Here is a 19783-nt window from a genome sequence, read left to right on the forward strand (position 1 = left end):
CTTCTCTGTTGAGGAGGGTCAGTCAACAAACACTTCTTAAACACTGACTACGTGCCGGCAGTGTTGTAAGGGCTGGGGATACAGCGAACAACAACATTCTCATCCTCCAGAAAGGACGATCTAATGGGGGGAAGCATTTTAAAAAACAGGAAAACGAAGGTGCTCTCAAACTTCCGCAATGGTGCAGATATGGACTGGTGCCTGAACCAAGGGGAGCGACAAGAGAGCAGCAAAGAAAGCTCCAGATCAGAGTCACTGATGACGACGCACGGGGAAATTCAAATGGCTTTTAGCATGGAGACTACAAGCAGTGCCAAACGAGTGGACACAGATAAAGAGAAAAGGCCACGTCTAGGACACCGCATTGTGTACAAAGGGAAGGTCACCACCAAGCCCCAGATCTGGGTGATTTTTTTCAGACGCACAAACTGCCCTCTCCTCGTGCCTCTTCTACGTGTCCCACGACCATTTCCCTCTCAGTCTTGCTCAAGGCCCACCTTAGCCCACAATCGCCTCTCCACACAAGACTCACGGCTTGCAGCTAATCCTAGATGCAGAAGCTGACTTCACTCCTCGCTCCCTGCTTCTTGACCGTTGAGAACCGGATGTCCTCGAAGAGTTTCTATGGCCTGCTTCTCCATCTTGCCTCCCGGTCACCCAGGCTCACAGCCACAGCACAATCCCTGATCTCGCCTTCACAGTCACCTTCTCTGCTCATCCACATATAAGCCTGGCTCAGGACCTCATCACTTATCACCTGAACAATATCCTTGTCACCATCTGTCTGCCTCCACTGCACGACGCCAAGGGCAAGGGCTGCCCATGGCGTGCCTGCTCATGGAGCTCTGTCCCCTCTCTCCTGGCTTCCTCAGCTTCCAGCCCACCTTGTGCAGGAAGGAGGCCTTTCCCAGGTCACTCACCCACGAGCATCTCATCTCCCCTTTCAGACTCAGCTATTTGGTCTCCTCCCTTAGAGGAGACCTTGTACACATAGCACCCAGCACACCAATGTTCGGTATCTGACTGACAGCACTGTACAGATACTATTCTTACTCTGTGTCTACTGTTACATGTTCTCTAAAGGTACACTTCACATGTGACATTATTAGACTATGCAAAAGGCCTCCTATTTTTAACTGTTAGTATCTAAGATGTGAAAAATCACAGGTGATTCAGCTGATTAATACACAATCTAAACTTTTCCAAACTTAAAAATCTGCATTAAGTAGTACATTCAGTTGTCCCATCATCTACATGTCTGGTCTACCTGGGTCAAATTATATAAAAATCAACCTTCCCATCTGTTGTTTTAAAAAACTATTACTAAGTTCACAAAATGCACTGAATATTGCCTACTGATGAAAGAAAAACTTTAAGAATTATATATAGACAGAAATCAATCATTACCATAGTAGGGAGTGACCATTCAGCAGCACTTAAATAGTACCTTTAAAAAATTTTTTAAACATTTTTAATTTAAAGTTCTGAGTTCCAAATCCTACCCCTCCCTCCCCGCCTCTGAGATGGTAAGCAATCAGATATATGTTATACATGTGCAATTACGTAAAACATGTCCATACTAGCCATTTTGTACGAGGAGACTTGAAAAAAAAAAAGAAAGTGAAAAATAGCATATTTCAGTATGTATTCAAACAATATCAGTTCTTTCTCTGGAGGCTTCATCATTAGTCTTTGGGACTGTCTTGGATCACTGTACTGCTGAGAACAGCTAAGTCACTCACAGCTCTTCACTGACCAACGCTGCTGTTACTGTGTATGATGTTCTCCTGGTTCTGCTCACTTCACTCAGCATCAGACCACACAACTCTTCCCAGGTTTTTATGAAGCACGCCTGCTCATCATTTCTTACAGCACAATAGTATTCCATTACAATCATAAACCACAACTTGCTCAGCCATTCCCCAATGGATGGGCACCCCTGTGATTTTCAATTCTCTGCCACCACAACAAGAGCGGCTATAAATACTTTTGTACATGTGGGTCCGTTTCCCTTTTCTATGATTTCTTTGGGATATAGACCTAGTATTGCTGGGTCAAAGGGTATGTATAGTTCCAAACTGCTCTCGAGAATGGCTGGATCAGTTGACAACTCCACCAACAATGAATCAGTGTTTCAATTTTCCCACCTCTTCTCCAACATTTATCATTTTCCTGTTTGGTCATCCTGGCCAATCTATTAGATGTGATGTGGTACCTCAGAGTTGCTGCAATTTGAATTTCTCTAATCAACAGTGATTTAGAGCACTGTTTTCATATGACTAGCAGCTTTGATTTCTTTGTCTGAAAATTGCCTGTTCACATCCTCTGACCATTTATCAATTGGGGAATGACTTATATTCTTATAACTTTGACTCAGTTCTCTATATAATATTTAGTTTCTTTTTTGAAGGAATAAGCTTGAAATATAATTCACAAATATAATATCAGAAGCTTATTGTCTTGTCTTAATGTACTTTCCTCTTAATTCAGCTTTACATTCTGGCTAGAAGCCTAGAAGTTATGTCTCTAGTTGAATAACTGAGAATCAATCAACAAGTATTTGTTGGGGAAAAAACAAACAAACAAGTATTTATTAAATGCTTATGATAAGTCAGTTACCGTGTTAAGAAATGGAAATAAAAGTACAAAGAAAGAAACTGTTCCTACCCAATGGGTGTGATGAGTACACACAATAAATAGAAAGCATAAATACAAATTCAAACCTACTGAAAATAGATAAAGGGTTGTCTGGAAGAGAGGGCACTAACAATAGAGAAATAAGGAACATTTCCCGCAGGAGATGATGCCTGAACTGTTCCTCTTAAAGGAAGGTAGATGTAAGGAGGGCGTACCATGCAGGCATGTGAGATGGCCAGGGAAAAGACACAGGGACGGGCAGATGGAGTGTTCTGTGTGAAAAGACAGAAGGCCAGGGAGGCTGGATTTCACAGAGGGGTTTGGGGGCCAGGCTGTAAAGGGCCTTAAAAGCTACAAAGAGAAAGAAGCCAGTGGAGTCAGGAGCCGACTAAACAGAGTATCTGTGTGCGAAGGACTAGAAGGCAGATCGATTAGGAGCCTCCTGCAACGATGAAGGCGAACGGTGAAAAAGGCACCTCCAAAATGCCCAGTGAGAAGTGGTGATGCGGGTGTGAGGTTCAGGGGAGACACTGGGGCATAGACATGTAAAGCTGGCCGTCATCCGCTCCGAGATAACCAAGAGACCTAGGTGATCTGATGACAGAGAGGGAGAAAGACAGGAGAAGAGGGGGGAGAGAGACAGAGAGAAGAGGGGAGAAAAGAATCCAGGGCAGAGGCCAAAGTAAAAGAGGACAGGACGTTGTTAAAATAAAGAGCATTTCCTGACGTGCTCTGGAATGGAGATCCACTGGGGCCCTTCACGTCTAGGGCAGGGAATTCTAAATCTAAGTCTGTGGCCTCAACACAAAAACGTTTTCAGAACTTAACATGAACGCACCTCTACAGTGAAGGTATCTTTGGTGGATTCGCACATCACACTGAGGGTTAGAATATGTCCGTGGAATGAGGCGCCGTGAGGTAGAATCGTGCGAGGAACGGAATAAAGGTCCTGAAAAAGGCACAAGCGAGAGGACTAGTGAGGCACGTGCACAGTGCAGACAACGAACACACTTCTACGCAATAAGCCATCTTCGCCTGAGCGCTGACTGAAGAGTGTGCTGAAGGACAGGACAACACTCAGGAGAAAGGCGTCACTGACCTCAATGGTGATCACGTAGCGCTCTGCCAGCAGAAGTAACCTCTCAATGATGACAAGCTTAGTAGACCTACAGATTTTTAGGAGGGAAAAGGTTTTTCGGATTGTTAGTGACTGTCAATGTCAAGTAAATCAATGCAATTCACTCAAACCACATCCAAACGGACAAGAGCACCCTGACTGTTAATATAAGCCAATGACCCTTGGGGAGGTGATGCAGCCAGGTCGGGCAACAGCCCCTGGAGGGGACAGACAGAAAAACGCTGCCCCTGCCAAATCACAGAGCTCCCAGTGAGCAGAGAACAGGGACTGTGTCTTTCATGATCTTTTATTCTATTGTTTCCGCAAAGCTGACAGACATAAGAAATCTGAAGTCAACTATCAGCCTGCAAAGCGCATAACAAAGAAGAAACTTATTCATCCATTTGGCTTATCTCGGGTAATTTTAAATCTGCAGGTTATGTTATGCCATGGGATAACAAGGCACTTTTTGATTCAACTCACATCCAACCTCATCCTTGAAATGTATGTACCTCTTAAATGGAAGGTGGCAGGCTGCTGAGTCCAGGAGGTCTTTGAAAACAGGGCTTTTTAAGGTGGAAAGTCATAGGACCATTAACAGACAGCCGAAAGAAGAGGCTCTTCTGCCAGGTGCCCAAGGACTGGAGGGCAGCACACCACCCTGACCAATTTCAAAATCTATAATCAGACCGAGTCTGGTCAGGACTGGAGAACACGAGCAAGTCTAGGGTCAAAGCGTGCCACTTGGAATGCTCCAAATGAATGACATCGTGCTTTTCAAGCAACCGAACAAAATCTGTGATTTCAGTGATAGGGAGCGTTTATCTTGTCCTCCCCAGAGGGACACCAAGAAAGGCCTCTGCCAGCATCTCACCATGAGAGGCCAGGCAAGTCCTACCCAGATGGGAGGCAGAGCCAAGTTTCCTGGGGCCATCAGTTCTGCTCCAAAGCTTGAGCTTTGAGTCTGCTTCTGCCCAACTTCAGTGAGAAGCAGTGAGAATGCAGGAATCTGCACGGCCTGACCACAGCTCACCAGCCACGGGCCTTTTGAGGCCCACGGCCCCAGGTCTGTGTTCTTGTGTACCTTCTGTGGCAGCAGGAGCTGTGAGCAGAGGAGGACTGGTCCGGAGAGCAGACCCACGTCACCTACAGACTAGGTGAGCATTTCACACATGTGCAACAGTGCTTTCTGTTTTAGGCTCCTCTCAGAGATTGGAGCATTATGCTCCGATCCACAACTTTTGGTGACCGATTCTGCATGGTGTTTGGGGAATGTATACGTTCCATCCCAGCAGAATGCTGAGTAGTCTCACCATCAGAACGTAAGCTCACTGTTTTGCTCACAGTGTTTTTATCACCAGTACTTAGCCTAGTGCTTGGGATGCAGTAGGCACTTAAAAAATTAATGCTTATTGATCAATTCATGTTTCAGGTAAAAGGGGGACTCTTTGTCACCAGGACCTTAAGCCTCTCCAAAGGACATAAATCAGAAATCATTACCCAAAAGTTTCCATTTTCAAGGCAACTAGGTGGCATAGCAGAGAGAGGGCTGGACCTGAAGTCCAAAGACCTGAAATTAAATTCTATCACAGACACTTACTAGCTGTGTGACCTTGGGCAAGTCATTTCGTCTCTGTCCGCCTCAGTTTCCCCCTCTGCAAAATGGGGATAATAATAGCACCTACCTCCTAGGGTTGTTGTGAGGATCAAATGAGACGTTTGTAAAAAGCACTTAGCCCAGTGCCTGGCACATGGTAGGTGCTTTATAAATGCTGCTTCTCCTCCCTTCTCCCCTTTTCATGATGAAAAACGTCTGTTAGCAACATTTTGAAATGAGAAATGCCACCCTGCAATGAAGTCTGAACTTCCACGAGCTTACCTGTACGGAGACTGTACAGATGTCGCCACTGTGGGCATGGCTGTCGCCGTGAGCATTTTGGTGGCTCTCGTTACAGCATGGGTCAAGGTAGGGCCACCAAGCGCTGAGCTGGCTGCCTGCAAGACAGTGGGCACCACATTAAACACTGACTCCGACCCAGATGGTTTAGTGCTACTGATAATGTCTAGCATGGCCTTGGACACGGCCCTTCCTGTCTGGCCTGGGCACCATGTCTGACCAGACACTGGCTGGGCAGGGCGTGGGACTCAACAGTGGCCATGACCATTCCACAAGGCCACATGATTGTATGCAAGTGGCAAAAGCCTGCCTGGATTGGGAGGCAGGGCAGCAAGGTCTTTGGCATTGCTTCCCCTTGGTATTGGGGACATCCCAACCTTTTCCTTCAGAATACCATGGGTTAGACAGGTTGAGACCACCAAGACCCACCAAGACCGGGAATACATCTTCAGCACTGTAACTGGTAGTGGAGACCTGGAGACAGTGCTCTCTCTGTCAAAAGGAGAGCGGCCAGCACTGACGTGAGACAGTGTGGCTCTACTGGGTCGAGAACCTGGGTTCTAAGCCTGGCTCTGCCGCTTCCAATCTCCAGATTCTTCCCAGTTCCCTAAACTTGCTCAGATAAATCAGATCTTGAGGTACTCAAAGAGCGAGGAGATGTGACTGTCAGCTCATCATTAGGAATACCTGAAAGACTCATCAGTTATTCAAAGGCACCCTGGGACAGGAGAAGGGCAAATGTACCGATTTTCAACAAAAAAGGAAGAGAATGGAAGCTACTAATGATAAACCAGTGAGGCTGGCAGGGATCGCAGGACGAGCCCAGAAAGGATGACCACAACAGGGATGGCTGTCGAAAGCCTGACGACTGACGCAGTGACCATCCAGAGGAAGCGCGGTCACAGCCAGAACGGCTCCTGCCCCACTAACACCAGAGCCGAGCTCTGACAAGGGCAGACCGAGGGAACACAATGGAGACTGTCTGCCCCTAAAGCCTCTGATGGACTCTCTTCTTGTTCCTCTGGTGAATATGAAGGGAGGCAGGTTACACAAAAGCAGAGCTTCTAGCCTTGACCACTCCTCGCCAAAACTGGTGGTTTGCTGTCCCTCCACTAGACTTTAGGCCACTTGAGGCAGGGGCTGTCTTTCTGTATCCCAGGCACTCGGCACAGTGCCTGGCACATAGGAGCGTGCTTAATAAATGCCTACTGACTGACTGGGTCAGAACCGGCTGAACAGCTGGGCACAAAGAGTAGTTATGAATAGCTCAGATTCAATTTGGAAGGAGGTGTCCAGGGAAGTGCCTCAGAGATATGGATGAGGCCACACAATGCTTAACAAATGAATGACTACGCAATGTTATACTATGTGTGTACATTACATGCATATACATAAAAATGTGTGTATGGTGTATGTGTGTCACACACACACACACACACACCCGGAAGGAAACAAGTATTTGTTATGTGGCTGCTAGATAGATCAATCAAACAACAGGCTGATTGATCAAGGAAGGAAGCAAGCATTTATGTGTCTACTATTTGCCTGGCACTGGATGGGGCACTTCAAAGTTATTATCTCATGAGACTCTTACAACAGTCCTAGACGGTAGGGGCTATTATTATCCCATTTTCTAGCTGAGGAAACTGAAGTAGGCAGAGATGAAGTGATATGCCAAGGGTTACATATCTAGGAAGTGCCCAGGGACATGTTTAACTCAAGTCTTCTTAACTCTAGGCCTGGCACTCGATCAGCTGTGCCAGCTAGTTCCAAGACTCTACCCATGCTTTTATAAAAGGCTTCTGAATTTAGGCTTATAGTGCCTTTTTGACCCATCCCTTAATCATCAATGCATTAGTTATCCATTTCAGATTTGTTTCATTGGCAAATATGCACTGATGATAAGCGAGGATTCAAAGACATCATTAGCCTAAAGTAATGGGCTAAATAGAATAAGATGAATTTTATTAAATGGGAATTAAATGGGAAAAATGAAAACTCTTAATTTAGGTTCAAAAAAGTAGAAGATGGGGGAGTGGTGACTAGACTGAGGTTTGAAAAAGACCTGGGGGTGTTAATAAACTCAGGGACAGCCAACCCCACTCATGTTAGAAGGACCTGATTTTGCTTGACTTTATGTGCTTGTGATGGGTTTTGGGTTTTTTGCTTCCTCAGTTAGGTAGAAAGAGAAGTGGGAAGGAGATCATTTGGATCTGAAAATAAAACTCCATTAAAAAATCAAATAAAATCATCAAGGCAAAAAATCTAGCCTTCTACCGAGCAGTGCTGAGCTTTTGCACACAACAAATGCTCATTAACTAGACTACACAAGCAAGAGGAGGAGACGAGCTCTCCTGACGGCGTACGCGCGGCACCTTTCTAGGCACTCTGTCTTGTTCTGGAGAACCGACCAGGTGTGTTACTGACCCTGGAAGGAAAAGGCCCAGGATTTGCTGGTAGATGATTGTGAGGCAAAGGACCGTTCGGCCACATCTACTTGTGTGACCTGGGACAAATCGCTTGGCCTTTTTGGGTTTCAATTCCTTCCCTCTAAGACGGGAGGAAGCAGTAAACAGTTATGCCTGGTGCTAGCACTCTTGAATAGACTGACAAATAACACTGAAACCTGCAATCCAAAACTGTGCCTTACCCTAAGCCCATGGGTTTTCCTCTCATGTCAGTCTGCTTCTCTGAAGAATTCCTCTAATGTGTATCTAGTTTTTTACCACCTCTCAGGTGAGGTGCTACAGCATTCAAAAATTATGCACAGGTCATTTTCAGTCTCAAACTGTCCACATCTGAATGTGGACATTTGAAAATTGTTTCTTCATGCACATTTAATAGCAGATTATGGTGTGTATTAAGAGTGTGATATAGCTTTATATGTATACTGTGATTTATTATGCCTTTTGCTTTAACATTAATATCAATGAAATTTATTTGGCCTAATTGTTAAATAAATGGTTATGTCTGGAAAATAAAAAAAGAAGGGAGGAAGGGATCTGTTGACTTCAGTTCTAAAGCCTGGGACAGAGACAGCAGGCTGAGGTTTAGCTCCCAACCTGTTACTGCCCACCACATGACCTTGGGGAATTCACTGCATTTCTCAGTCTCAGTCTCCTCATCTGTTAAATGGTTATGATTACCTACCACCTACCTCATGGGACTGTTGCACTGAAAGCACTTTGCAAGTTTTAATGTGCTACAATGTGAGTGATGGCCACTATTATTCCATTCAGAGGGTGAGTGGAGTGGGTGTAAAAAGTGTGAGAAGACCCCAAGAGACGCAGGCCCAGGGACCCCCACACTAACCGCCAATCCCTCTGCCAGGCCAGAAGCCCCGCCGACTGAGTGGCCATGCAAGGCCAGGATCAGTCCTTGGGGGGCAGACCTGCCTTTTCTACCAGCCCAGATCAGACAGGAACAGACCCCAGAGGCCAAAGGCTCCTGGATACTCACTTCTAGGCGTGCGTAGCAATCAGCGATGAACTTCCTGTGCAGTGACACAGAATCCTAGAAGGGCCAATTAAATGGAAATTAGCACTTTGGCAATAAAGCCAGGGGAGAACGCCATGCCTGAGAACCAAATCCCAAAGCAAAGTAAACCAACCTCCAAGAACCCCAAAGAAAAGCAATGGTGCCCGTCCCTAATCCACCACCCATAACACCCACCTTCTTTAACCTTGGATTTAGGTTAATGTAACTGTAGCTTATGATCAGCTGAATGGCTTCATTAGCTATTTCTTCATCAGGTGACTCCATGGCAATCTTCCAAATAAAATCCATCCCAATCAACTCCAACTTCTCAACATACTGTTTAAAAGACAAAAATCAAGTTGCTGTGTGTAAATGGAGAGGCAGAAATGAACAAACCCACCAGAAATGGAGTTAAATGTATGTCAGGGAAAAAACATCACCATTTGTGACTTCTACAGGGTAGACCTGAGGACTGAAGTTAAAAATCTCATTTTAAGTCAGTCGAGGAATTTTAAGACCTAAACATCCTCCCCACCCGAGAAGCCTTTCTAGAGTTTCTCTTCAGCAGTCCACCCTCTTAACAGACTGAGATATTGACGGGACTGAGGACAGGCTCTTCTGTCCTCCTCCCCCAGGGCCCAGTAGCCCATCCTTCTAGAGATGTCACAGAAGGGGAGAGGCACCTGCTCTGGGAGGCTAACCCCAAACCATATGTGAACCTTTTATGATCTTCTCCTTGTACAACATCCTATAAATGATGCTCAAATCATCCTGGGCTACAGAATTATGGCCGTGGGTAGTGGCTGGGGGAACTCTTGTCTGTTTGGACATCTCTCTCTAAGCAAGAAATGGCTGGGATACAAAATAATGGTAATTTCATAAAATCGGTTTCTAGAAGGCTTGTGCCTAACACTCAAGAGCACAGTATTAATATTTTTTCTTTGACAGTCGAAAGTTCATTGAGTATACATTAACACAGGTACAATTATGAAATTACTGTACAATGTACATGACATAGGCATAATAATATAAACGCATGTTTCTGCATACAGATTTAAATACCCTAAGCATATATAAACCAAATTTCCTATTTTAATGAATTGGTTATTTAAAGAAGAGGGCCTAGGAGAAATAGATCTCTCAGCTAAACTGTTTCTTAATAAGTCTGAAAGGTCAATAAATAGGAACACCAAACATTTCAATGCTCAGCCAACACTACAATCAGACAACGAATGTGTACACAACTCCAAGGCTGACATCACCACAGACTGAGGTGGTTAAGCAAAGGGCTCGGGCCTGGACCTGGGATTTCATCTGTATAAGGAGCAACCAAGGGAGGAAATTCCTTCTACCACGGCAAGCTGACATTTTCTCTTAAACTGATAAAAGTTTGTCAGTTGTCCTGAGCACCTAGAGGTGAGGTGGCCTGCTCAGGGTCACACAGCCAGGCTGTTGTGGGAGAGCCTAAACCCAGGGCCTTCCAAGGTGGAGGGACTCCTTCACCAAGTGCCCACCCTGTGCCCTCCACATTGGGCCACATGTGGCTGGGTTAACAATAGATTAATAAGCTGCCAGGACCAGATCAGGATTTACTCTTGTGTAAATGAACAAAGGGAAAGAACACAATATCCACTGGGCTCACCATTAAACATGAAATGCTGTGACATCAAGAATCTGCATCAGACACCAGGTCTGATTTACCAAATTTTAGCCCCACAAATCCTTAAACAGCCTCTTAATTACAGCATTAGGTGGGATATCTCAGCTGAAGCTTGCTTGGAAAAACAGAAGTGAAACATGAATTTGGTCTGTGCAGTGGTTTCCGGCCCAGCTAGACCTCAAAAAAAGCAGCTCACCCTTGACCATAGCTGTACACAGGGTGAGGAGGCCATCCCACTGAGTCCTGGGACTGGAGGTCTTCCTCACTCCAGCCCCCCTCCTGCCTGGGTGCCCATAGGCCTCCCCAGCAGCACGGGGGGTGGGGGGGCACGCCTGCTCAGATAGCCTCCCAGGTTTGGAAGACATGCCAGGCTAGCCTGGCAAAGGTCCATCACCTTGTCGGCCACAGCAACTGTTCAAAGACGTGACTCCATGCTAGAGGAGCTTCCTAGCACTGAGTAGCTCTCATGACAGCCAAGGTCCACAATCTTCATGTGTTCTATTACAAGTTTTCTCTAAGTGTCCAATTCTTCCGTTCTGGGGGAGGTACCAATTTATGATAAAACGAGCCGTGTTCCAGAAGGTGCCTGCAAATCAATGATGACACCAGCACCCACAGATGCCTCCCAAGGACCCTACTTTACACCATTCTCATAAGCTTCATGGCCTGGTTTTCTGGACCCTAGGAGAGCAGGATCAGCTCAGGAGGAGGCGGGGCACAAGGGGGACTGCAGGCCCACACTTACGGACAAGACCGAGAACAAGTAGCAACAAGGAGGGGAGAACAATGTAAGACCAGCAGGCCTGGGGCAATCCAGCACAGAGGCGCCTCTTACTAAACGAGGTGGGAGGGCAACACTTTATTACGGTGCATGAAATGATGTTTCACAGCCTCTGTTTAAGGAAAGAGAAAAAGAGGCTAGTGAACTACTTTAGGAAGATCTAAGTTAAAAACTTCTGGCATTTATTTACAGGCCAACTGCTTTACACAGAAATGTTGGGTATCCAGAATGACTCATTCTGGAAGCCTTCAGACTGATTTAAGCATACAGGTGACGCTACGGGGTACCACAGCGCTAACAGTGCTGGCCTGAAGCGGGAACGAGCTGAGTTCAAACCTAACCTCAGACACTTACTAGCGATGTGACCCTGGCCAAGTCACTTAATCTGTTTTTGTCAGCTTCCTCATCTGTAAAATGGGGATAATGGTAGCACCTACCTTGCAGGGTTGTTGTGAGCATCAGATAAGGTAATATTTGTAAAGTGTTTGCAAACAAAGTACTATATAAACACTATTATTATTACTAGAGTTAATTCTATTATATATTGAAGGTGAAAAACAGCAGGAAATAATACTACTGCAAACCTGTAATGATGTATTTCAACTGAACAACATTTATTAAGTATCTATGGTGTACCAAGATGAAAGGCAACATGACTGAGGAAGCTGGTGTTCCAGACAAGAAGGCCTGGGTGCGAATCCCACCTGATATTCTGGCTGAGTTATCCCAGGCAGCCCTCGAAGGCTATAAGTTGCCAAGCAGTTCCTGGTCTGCATTGGCAAAGGGAGCTAGAACTCCCTACATTGATGAAATCATAAATCTAGTTTAAAAATGGTGCCAAGTACTGGGCTGGATGCTCGTGGTACAAAAATGGGGGGGGGGGGAGGCGCATGCTCACAGCCTGGACACAAACACAGGCCACGCCAAGTGACCACTCTGGAGGCATCAGGGCAGGATGGCTTGGGGAGGCTGGCCCGTCCAGTGGGGGAAGGAAGAGCCAGGACAAAGCCGTGTCATGGGGGCCACAGGGAGAGGGCAGGATCTGGGGCAAACGCAGGCTCCAAGGCGAGAGGTCAAGGAAGATGCTGGGTCAGCAGGCATCACCTCGGCCACTTGCGTATGAGAAGGAAATCAGCTACTTACCAACTGAGTGCCCTGCCGCTTTAATCGATGATCACAAAGGTTCACATTTTCAAAGAAAGTCTTAAACAAGCCAAAACCTGCAAGCGAATACAGACACTAGGATACATTCTGTATTTCATATTAGGTACTACATGTCATTCAAGTCAAAATGAACAAACATGAAAAAATAGATAAATCTGCAGTTAATTTTCAGACTTAAGTCCTAAAAAGCTCTGTTACTACACCAAGGCGGATACCCCTTCTGCTTGGGCAAACTATCCCCTCTTCATCTTCATGCCTTTCTCAGTTGTCACCCTACTTCCCCCTGGGACTGAGCCTCTCCCCATGGTCTATCCCCGGGACCACACTCAAGGGTTTGCAGGTTGACATCCAAGGCCTAGCCTTGGAAAATGCTGGGTCACGTTTACTAGGTCATGGTGAGAATCTGAGAGATTCTAAAAAGTTCAGCCAATAATTTTATTTAAAATTTTATTTCAAAGAACGACAAGGGTCAGTTCTTCTTTTAATCAGGCCTTAAAATTTTAAAGACAGCAAATGCTTTCCTACCATTCATAGTAATTTCATATGACTCCAGTTTGAGAATTTTTTCCTTGAAGAGCTGTTGCTGAACATCACTTTCAAGATCATGCTGTCCTTTTGTAAACCACTCAAAACACATCTGTGAATACATGGTGAGAACAAAAGGCAAATTATTTCAGGGAAAAAAAAACCAATTTGAAACTTTAACTTTAAAGACAAACCCCTTGGGAAAAGCACCCTATAGCAGGACAACTGTTCTACAAAGAAACACCTAAAATTCTGGAAATCTCACATTTATGTAGAGCCCTAGACTAGGTGATGCAGTGAACAGAACACTGGGTCTGGAGTCAAAAAGACCTGAATTCAAATCTGGCTTCAGACATTTACTGGCTATGTGACCCTGGACAAGTCACTTCACCCCATTTGCCTCTCTTCCGTATTTGCAAAACCAACTAGAGAAAGAAATGGCAAACCAGTCCAGTAGCTTTGCCAAGAAAATCCCAAATGGGGTCACAGAGAGTTGGACATGACTAAATGACACACAGCTGTTTGCACGTGTCTCTTCTCTCCTTCCAATGTACTCCGCAGGTCTTTACCCAATCCATTTCAGCTCATGGCCCCTCCAAACCTGGAGTCCCCTTCCCTTCCCAAGCTGGCCTCCTGAGTCCTCTGCAGGCCCCCCCCCTTTCCTGGGTCTCTGGCCCTTTGGTTCCTTCTGCCTGGAAGGCCCTCCTTCCTCACGGGCGTCCTCAAAGAGCACCCGTATGTGACAGCTCCCTCGGAGATGCCCGTGGAGGATGGATGGAAGCCTTCCCATACAGAGGACCAATTCTACCTGTCCTGCCTCACAGAGAATGCTCTCTGGCACCCCTAATGTGCTAACCAAACAACTGACCACAGGGCACTTATAGTCATTTACATTCAGACACCACAGTCATTTTTATTTTACTATGGCAGCTTACCCACAAATAATGAAACTATTCAATTATTTCCATTTTCTTTCACTTCTACAAAGATTTTCTTTTTTTTTTTGTAAAGCAACTGGGGTTAAGTGATTTGCCCAGGGTCACACATCTAATAAATGTCAAGTGTCTGAAGCCGGATTTGAACTCAGGTCCTCTTGACTCCAAGACTGGAGTTCTATCCCACTGCACCACCTAGCTGCCCCCCACCCCGGGGCTATAAAGACTTTTTTTATGCACTTTAGATATAATTTGGAATGGACTTTTTCTATTACTGTTGCTTGGTTATGGCTTTAGAAATGCTACTTTCTGGGCCTTTGTTTTGTATCTTGCCATTCTCCTAAACTTATTTCTCTCCTCACTACTTGGGCCCCAGGAAGCTCATCCTTGGGACAGTCCTCCTGCCAGACCCCTCAGCCTGATACAGGTTGATTGCTTTGTCTTGCTTATATGATAAATTATGTTAATGCTGAACCATCTAATTAAGTAATAATAAATAATTTTGGGGTATATTGCTGTCTCTACTAATATTTTATTCAAAGTTTTGCATTAATATTCAGTAGGGCCAAGAAGTCTGGCTCAGAATTAAACAGAAGAACATTCTAGTTTGCTTTTAATGACTCCAAACTTCCGCCTAAAACAAAAGCTCAACTTTTCAATACCAATGTCCGACCAGTGCTGAGTTCTACAATTTCCACATCATTTAGAGTGTTTCACCATTTACAAAGATTTTTGTCTTCAATTCCGTATTGTATTTGTGTTACCCAATTTCCAAAGTCACTGTTTTCATCTCTGCACTTTGCTGAACATGAAGTAGAATGTCAGGGCTGTTTAGGTCTGCATTTCTCCTGCTTTTGGTGGAGCGGAGCCTTCTCTCATAGGAGGGTCACAGGCTGCAATCCCTTGCAATGAACTGTTTGCTTGTGTCCTTCTACCACTCATCTCTTGGGGAAGGGCTTCTGCTCACACATATGTGTCTGCCATTGTTTCTAGATCTTGGACACCAACCCATATCAGGAAAATCTTATTTTAGGTGCCTTAACTTTTGTTTATGCAGAATCCTTTTGATTTCATGTAATCAAAATCATCTGCTTTGAATTGTGTAATTGCCTTCATTCCCTTGTTTGGTTAAGAAGTCTCCTACTACCCACAGCTGTGAAAAGCATATGATCTGCTTGTCTTCTAATTTTCCTGTGGTATCTACCCTTGATATTCTGTCATATACCCATTTTGCATTTAATGTGGAATAGAGTGTAAGATGGTGTGTGTGTGTATGTATGTGTGTGTGTGTGTGTGTGTGTGTGTGCACACGCGCGCATGCATGCATGTGTGTGTGCGCACGTGTAGCCTTTGTATATAATCTTTGCATATCATAATTCTGGTCCTCCTAAAATGACCCATCACTCATATGACTCATTTCTATTCAAAGTACTTGGAAACAGAATGAGATGAGAAAAACGTATAAATTATTTGAGTAACAAAGCCTCACATATTCCCACTATCCACATAAAAATGGTTTCTTACCTCTCTATCCAATTCACAAACGTCTTGTCCTGTTACAAGACATTCCCAGATTTCCTTGGCTCGATTCCAACCCAGATACAGAGTGGCTTCTTGCAAGAAAAATGCCAGAAATTTTAAGTGCGCCTCTAAATACTGAAAGAGAGATAACTGTACTTAGCTAATTCCAGTCATGCTTAAAATTAAAAATAAAAAATATCTTATTTTGGATATAATTTAGTGGAAAGTTTAAGGATTACATGCTAATGCTATTTATCTCACTGTCTTAGAAGATTAAATTATGACAAATTTTAGCCACAGGGCAATTATATTTGACTTTTAGTTGCCAATAAAAGTTAATTATGAAAGTTCCTAAACAAATATTTAACATATTGATGAATCCCAAGTGAAGATGATTTTTCAACACTTCTGGCCAGTGAAACCCAACAAGCATTTTTAATATTTTTAATTACCACAAAACCACAGTGCACAGTACCTCCCGGTAAGTGTATCTGCCGTCCACCAGCGTTGAGCCACTTAAGCCCCCCGGGGCCGACACCGAGGCTGCAAGTCGATGACATGCTATCAAGCTCCCTGTTACCAGTTTGACTATTTCAAAATTTTTTTTCAAGTCCTGAATGATGCTCTTGGTGAAAACAAAGAAAAGGAAAGTTTAAGAGTCTACCTAATCCTTCTGACATGTTCACACAAACCTTTTTTAGACTTTACACAGGTGGCCTGAGGGTTTCTTCACAGTTTCCAAGGGGAACCAGAAGAATGTAATCTTGCCTTTCCTCATCCTACCGGTGACCCATTTTGTTCCTTTAAAACAACAAGAACCCAACCGGATGCTTTTCCTAGTAGGAAAGATGTTTTTAACAGAATCTTCCATTTTACCCTATTTATTCTCTCAAACCAAGTTTGGAACAAATGTTATCACCTGAGGCAGATGACTCTTTCTTACAAAATACCTCAAGCTACCACTCTTTTGCTTCAGAACTATGGGAAGAATATTCTAACTTTGTCTCACTTGGGTCACACGCTTCAGAGGGCTTAAGGAAATACAAAGGCAAACTTATTTTTGTCCAAGAAAAGGAGAGAAGGGACAGGATCCACTCAGCAGTCTGCTGGGCAGAAAGCTACCCTGAGAGCACAGCAGACCCACCCTCTGCCTCTGTACTAGAGTCATAACCAGCCATTATTAGCAAGGGCTCTTACCTTGTCTTGCTTTTGATAGGTTTGTTTTATAAATGACCGGGTGATCTCGTGGAGCTGACGCAAAGCAGGGACTACCCAAACAAACTGGGGGTTGTTGTGCTGGGATGACTAGAATGAAAAATGAATGACAATCAAATGAAGAGACACCTGGCACGTGCCAAGCCTACTTGCTACTGAAATAAAAGACAGAACCAAGAACTCAATTCCATCCCTCTCACACTATAATCCAGTCCCTTCTCCTTCCAGTGCCTGTCTCCATGCCAACCCTGGGGAAGATATCCTCACCCTGCACGCAGCTGCCTGCGGCTAAGGATTCCACACAGGAATAGGTATGAAAGGATGGAAAATGCACAAGGACACCCAAAGCACATCAGCCTTCCCAGACACCAGGAAGTGGCAGCTCCAGAGGCAGACTACCGAGTAGCACCTGCTGCTAGGGAACTGACAAAAGTAAAAAGCTGCTGGCAAAGACCTAACGCCTAGATATTGATGAATGGGCTGGCAAGTAACTGGTCCTTCGTCTCACGATAAAAGGAAATTAGAAGTTGGCTTTGGGTTCCAGTGAAAGTGACTGGGGTCAAAGTCAGGAGGTCAAGCATCAAGGACCCATGACCCCATGTTATGACTCTGTGGAGGAGCCAATCCTGCCTTGTCACCGTCATTAACAGCAAACCCAATCTCCAAAGCTCAGTCCTCACAACAACCCTGTGACGCAGGCCACGCGACCCCACTCATTTCATTGAGAAGGGAAAGCAGAGCTCCCAAGGGTCAGAACGCTAACGAGCCAGAGCTCAAATGTGAACCCAGGGCTCCTGACTCAGTCCTGTGTCCATTCCACTTTAACCAGCTGCCTGTCCACAGTACTTGTGTGTGTGTATAAAAATTAAATCTTATATGAGAGTGACTCCTGGGCCAGCACAAGAATTCAAAGATCTAAGAGACACTCAACATAGCTCATAACATTTGGACTTAGAAGATCCATCACTGCCAATCAGATGCACATCTTTTCTAATACTGTGCTTCTAATGCTCTTATAAATCAACTTTCTTGACTTAAAAGGAATTACTTTCCAAAAATAGTTCCTTTTAAACTATGGGATTTGATGTTATGTTATGTTCTAAGATAGAGCAGGAAATTCAACTGCATACGATTGATTACAGCAGATTAATTATAACATCTAGAACCAAAATACTGAGAAAAAATAATAACAAAAAGCTCAAATCCTTATCCATAAGAATTACTCCTCAAAATCCCTGATTTTCTCTGCTATCTCTACAGAATGTGTGGCCCTCTTTAATTTCACAGCATTTAGGAAAAGAAAACCAACTCTGAGAAAAATGACTTTAGCCAGGGGAAACAACGAAAACACTCCGTATCTCCCGAGTGTCTACTCTGTGGAAGGCACTTTCAGGGGCCAAAGGAAAATCCCTGTTCTAGTGCAAGTGCCAGAAAGTGACAAGCTTTTCAAGTCCTGCCTGGTGCTTTTAATAACATAAAACATGAAGACACAAACATGACCACCACCCTTTTATCAATCAACAGTAACACCACCAAGTATTATTATGGCAGAATAAAGTGATTAGGGTTGGACCATCAGACTTTCAGATTTCCAAAGGTAATTCATGATTCCCTCAATTTAAAAAAAAAAAGCCAACATAGAACCTGGGACTTAAATGCCTCCAAGACTGGGCTATTTATTGTTCCCACTTGGCTTCTCCAGTGTTAACATGCTGGGAAAATGCCACTTGCAGATCATGTGACTTTTCTAATGCACCATCTCTGCTGAAGTGGTGATTAGTTAGAGGAGTCATTTCTAACAATACACAATTTGACTACTTATTATTATAAGATGGGAAGATGGTATTCAAGGGGGGAAAAAGGCAGGTATTGATTCAACCAAGTATCTTAAACCATTTTTAAGAATGTCTTGATATAATCCATAAGAGTTAAAAATGATACCTCAATTACAATAAAATGGTAAGGATACTTTAACAGAAGTCAACTCTGAGAGGCTTTTTTAAAAAAGGGAAGACAGCAGTATTTCATCCTCTGCCATACCGCCCATTATCTGTGTTGCAAGCATATGAGGAATAAATAACAGAGGACAGGCACCTGGGGGAGAATCCAGATATCTTGGCTTCTTTGTCAAAGAAGGGGATGGAGGACTTGAGATAGTGGGCTGCGGGGCAGCTAGGTGGCACAGTGGATAGAGCACCAGCCCTGAAGTCGGGAGGACCTGAGTTCAAAACCGGCCTCAGACCAAACACTTGACACTTACTAGCTGTGTGACCCCAGGCAGGTCACTTAACCCTAACTGCCTTAAAAAAAAAAAAAGAGTGGGCTGAAAGCATAAAGAGTATTTTGATTTATTAAATGGGTTCTATTGTGCTTAACTAAATTTGTTGCATTGAAGTGTTTAAATTTAAACATTTTTTTCTAAAGGAGGAGAGAAGGCAGAGAATAGGAAAAAGGGAGGCTGTCATGAGGGGGGAAGAGCTAAGCCCCAGGAAGTCCAAAGCATCCTGGCAGAAGCTACAGAAGTGCAAGTCAGGATTTCTGAACAAACAACAGGGCAGTGTGGCAGTTATTAGCCTACTGTCAAAAGCGGTGAGAAGGCAGTGAGCTGGAAGAGGAGACTGGAAGCTGAGGATGGGAGGGGTTCTCCTTTTACCCTCTGCCCACGTTGCTGCCTGGCAGGAAAGGGCACAGCACAGAAAACTACCTTTAGTGGTAATAGAGGAGCAAGGATCAATGGGGCTCACCTTCCCAAGGCCCTTGGTGGCAGCATCTACCTGCTGGTGACAACATTATGGGACATTTAAAGAATCTTGCCTTTGGGTCTTCCCAAAGAGGCTCTTTGAGGAATCGTCTC

At 44.5% G+C, this 19783-nt stretch overlaps 1 protein-coding gene across 1 annotated transcript in view; it reads right to left on the bottom strand.

Annotated features, from left to right (window-relative positions):
• Positions 1-19783, bottom strand: part of USP24 (ubiquitin specific peptidase 24) — a 157835-nt gene that overhangs the window by 67310 nt on the left and 70742 nt on the right. The window contains 10 exon segments of the mRNA XM_020976911.2: positions 3476-3586; positions 3737-3803; positions 5634-5749; positions 9111-9164; positions 9324-9464; positions 12713-12789; positions 13259-13370; positions 15718-15849; positions 16190-16339; positions 16912-17019. Of these exon segments, the coding sequence (XP_020832570.1) occupies positions 3476-3586; positions 3737-3803; positions 5634-5749; positions 9111-9164; positions 9324-9464; positions 12713-12789; positions 13259-13370; positions 15718-15849; positions 16190-16339; positions 16912-17019 (1068 nt within the window).

The sequence above is a fragment of the Phascolarctos cinereus genome, unplaced genomic scaffold, assembly GCF_003287225.1.
Source record: "Phascolarctos cinereus isolate Bilbo 61053 unplaced genomic scaffold, phaCin_HiC Scaffold_5;HRSCAF=322, whole genome shotgun sequence".
NCBI lineage: Eukaryota > Metazoa > Chordata > Mammalia > Diprotodontia > Phascolarctidae > Phascolarctos > Phascolarctos cinereus.